The 3,062-nt window shown below is 38.6% G+C and overlaps 1 protein-coding gene across 1 annotated transcript; it reads left to right on the top strand.

Annotated features, from left to right (window-relative positions):
- Positions 1 to 1,056: 1,056 nt before the first annotated feature.
- Positions 1,057 to 2,527, top strand: LOC112176640 (11-beta-hydroxysteroid dehydrogenase A). Its single transcript, XM_024314677.2, has 4 exons — positions 1,057 to 1,396; positions 1,490 to 1,682; positions 2,007 to 2,092; positions 2,354 to 2,527. The coding sequence occupies exons 1-4, from the start codon at positions 1,211 to 1,213 to the stop codon at positions 2,525 to 2,527; spliced, it is 639 nt and encodes a 212-aa protein (XP_024170445.1). The 5' UTR covers positions 1,057 to 1,210.
- The last annotated feature ends 535 nt before the right edge of the window (positions 2,528 to 3,062 follow it).

The raw sequence follows: 3,062 nt of genomic DNA, 5'->3' as shown, positions 1-3,062 counted from the left end.
TGATGCATGCATATTTAAAAAGTGGTTAGCTAAAATGACTTTTTAACTATTTTGACTAAAAAATGGTTAGCATTACTAAATATACTCTTAGAATGACACTAATAACTAAAATGATGTCATGTAATATAAAACATCAATATATAAAGTGTGCCGTAAATTTTTTATTCATAAGGTAGTTAAAGTGAAAATTTCTCAACCTTTAAAATAAGATGTCCTTGATTACAAATTGCTTCGTCTTATTTGCATTTCCTTTGGATCAATTCCACAATTGGTCACCAATTCCATAGATAATTTCCATACATGGGTTTCTCTAGTTACATATACCAAAGCTCTAACTCTCAATGAATAGTAATACTCACATTGATTTACTATTTTGCCTCTAGTATTGTGTTTATTATTATTCTGCCCCTCATGCCTGTTTTGTCTCTCTCCTACCGCTTCGGTTTTGGGTTTTGAAAACTCTTAACTCTCAATGGATAGTAATACTCATATTAATTTATAATTTTACCCCTAATATTATATTTATTACTATTCTGCCCCTCATACATGTTTTGTCTCTCTCCCACCGCTTCAGTTTTGGGTTTTAATTTGTTCCCCGCGAGGGAGAGAGAGAGAGAGAGAGAGAGTCAGAGTCATCGCTAATTGAAATATGTTTTCTTTATTTTTGTTGGATTAAATTTGAAATTACGTTGCGATTACTCGCAAAAAAGAGAGACTCCCGACGAGAGAAAAAAAAAAGATCGAGAAGGAAATCATCGCCACAAAAATCTCAAACCCTCATTACCCCAGCATCCCGGGGGCGAGTTTTCTAAGAAAATCTAAAACGGTAAAACACTAGTAGTCATCAGCCCTACTAATGAGACCCCAAGGCCCATTGATCGGTGTTTCATTTCGTACCGACTAAGCAAAGGATCAAAAAACGAAAAGTAAACGGTAAAATTTGGGAGCAGAAAGATAAACAATACCGTCACCCAAAAAAATCTTTCATGTCCCTTTAATGAAAATCTTATCCAAAGAAAATACCATCACCCAAGGAATGTCTCTAACTACGTGTCCCATGGTTACAATGCAACACTGCCACCTTCTTCTTCCTTCTAGCACTCACTAATAGGCAATGCATATGCTTATAAAATCCCAATAGTCTCCAGCTCTCTCTTCAACACTATAGTTTTCTCAGTGTTTATCATCAGCTAGCAGCTAAGCCGTAGACATGTTGGGTCTTATACACACCTTCCTGAACCTCTCAGCTCCCCCATTCACCTTCTTCTCCCTCTTGCTTCTTCTACCGCCGCTTTATCTCTTCAAGTTCTTCACCTCTCTCTTGAGCACCATCTTCAGCGAAAGTGTCGCCGGCAAGGTCGTCCTCATCACCGGTGCCTCCTCCGGTATCGGCGAGGTAAACACATTAATTAACTGCTGTGTTTGTCAGGTTTATTATTAATCCTTTGTTGATATTAAATTTTTTTTTTGTCGGTATGATTTGGTGTAGCACTTGGCTTACGAGTATGCAAGGAGAGGGGCACGATTGGCCCTAGTTGGCAGGAGAGAAAACGCGCTAAGGGAAGTCGTTGATCGAGCAGCTCAGTGTGGCTCTCCAGAGGTCATTATGATTGGGGCTGATGTTTCAAAGGCTGAGGACTGCAAGAGACTTGTTGATGAAACTATCAACCACGTCGGAAGGTGTACGTATATATATATATATATATGCAACTCTTAAGTTTTTTTTTTCTTTCCCTTTTCAAATTGCATTTTGTTATAATAGCTAGGATATAGATTAGCTCTCTTAAGGGGTAGACTGATCAAATTCGTGCAGTTGCAGATTTAATTTGTTCTATACCAGTATAAAGTTGTCTGCCATGAAGTTAGATTAGCAATTTGGCATTGCAGACAATTAGTTTTTCGCTATCGAAATTAATGTACTTGAGGAGCAAACCTAGTTAATATGGGATTGATCCTTTTGGGTATCTTGATTAATGGTACGATGGGTATGTTTATGTGTGATGCAGTGGACCATCTGGTGAATAATGCTGGGATCACTACTTGTAGCATGTTGGAAGATGTCACCAATATCACAAATTTCAGATCCGTAATGGTAATTGTCTACTATGAAACCCCATATATGTATGTCCTATCGATACTGCTTTCTCCATTCTATATATAATTGGCTACTAGCTATATAAACCATGAATGTCATGAGAGTGGTGCTGGTTAATTACAAATACAGAAGTTATGATGTCTTGTCTAGTGTATGAGCCTAATAAGAGGAGGCTAGTTCTATGTAATATATATTAGCGGTAGTCAATTAGTCAAAACGAAAATTCAAAACCTGGCTTCTGCAACTTGGCACTTGCAGGATACAAACTTCTGGGGATCCGTCTATACCACTCATTTTGCAGCTCCACACCTCAGAAACAACAAAGGTAGAATCGTGGTGCTTTCTTCCGTTAATGCATGGTTTCCTGTGCCAAGAATGAGCATATACAATAAAACCCCTTCTTCTTTTGCTGAAAACTCCAGATTGCCATAAGAGATGCAGCAAACAAAACCCCAATCTCCAGGGATGTTTTTCATCAGCAATAACGACTGGGCTATTCTAGGCACGGCGGAAACAAACTCTCCTTTTCTCTCCCTTCCTCCTCTGCACTCTTCTCTCTGTGTCGAGGAAAAAAAAACCCAAAAAAGAGAGGATTTTAGAACGACTGAATCGCAGAGCCGTAGTTAAGAAAAAAAAGTGAGAGCAAAACCCAGAAAAGAGAGGATTCTGGAACGACTGTAATTCACGCAAGTACCAAGGGCAAAAGCGTCATTCAATTCAGCTGCGAATGAACAGTAGAGCCTTGAATGAACAGTAGCACAGTGCGACGCCCTTTAGTATATAGTACTAGGAAGTTAGGCCCGCGCGTTGCCGCGGGAACTGATTGTTGATTGTTTGTGAGTGAAAGGAACGTTCATGAAGAGATTGTTATGTGTTAGAAGCTGTCAAAAGAAATTATAGAAGAGTAAAGAAAGGTGGAAATACACATGAGGAAAAATGTTGTGGAAAAAATGGGAATATATATACA

The sequence above is a fragment of the Rosa chinensis genome, chromosome 7, assembly GCF_002994745.2.
Source record: "Rosa chinensis cultivar Old Blush chromosome 7, RchiOBHm-V2, whole genome shotgun sequence".
In the NCBI taxonomy this organism is placed as follows: domain Eukaryota; kingdom Viridiplantae; phylum Streptophyta; class Magnoliopsida; order Rosales; family Rosaceae; genus Rosa; species Rosa chinensis.
Note: the sequence above shows the minus strand (reverse complement) of the source record. Positions and strands in the feature narration are given on the sequence as shown.

What these genes read in the sequence shown, in the direction of transcription:
- LOC112176640 (XM_024314677.2), top strand. Translation starts at nt 1,211, where the DNA reads ATGTTGGGTCTTATACACACCTTCCTGAACCTCTCAGCTCCCCCATTC. An exon ending in TATCAACCACGTCGGAAGGT is followed by an intron (nt 1,683 to 2,006) that starts GTACGTATATAT and finishes TGTGTGATGCAG; the next exon opens with TGGACCATCTGGTGAATAAT. An exon ending in CAAATTTCAGATCCGTAATG is followed by an intron (nt 2,093 to 2,353) that starts GTAATTGTCTAC and finishes TGGCACTTGCAG; the next exon opens with GATACAAACTTCTGGGGATC.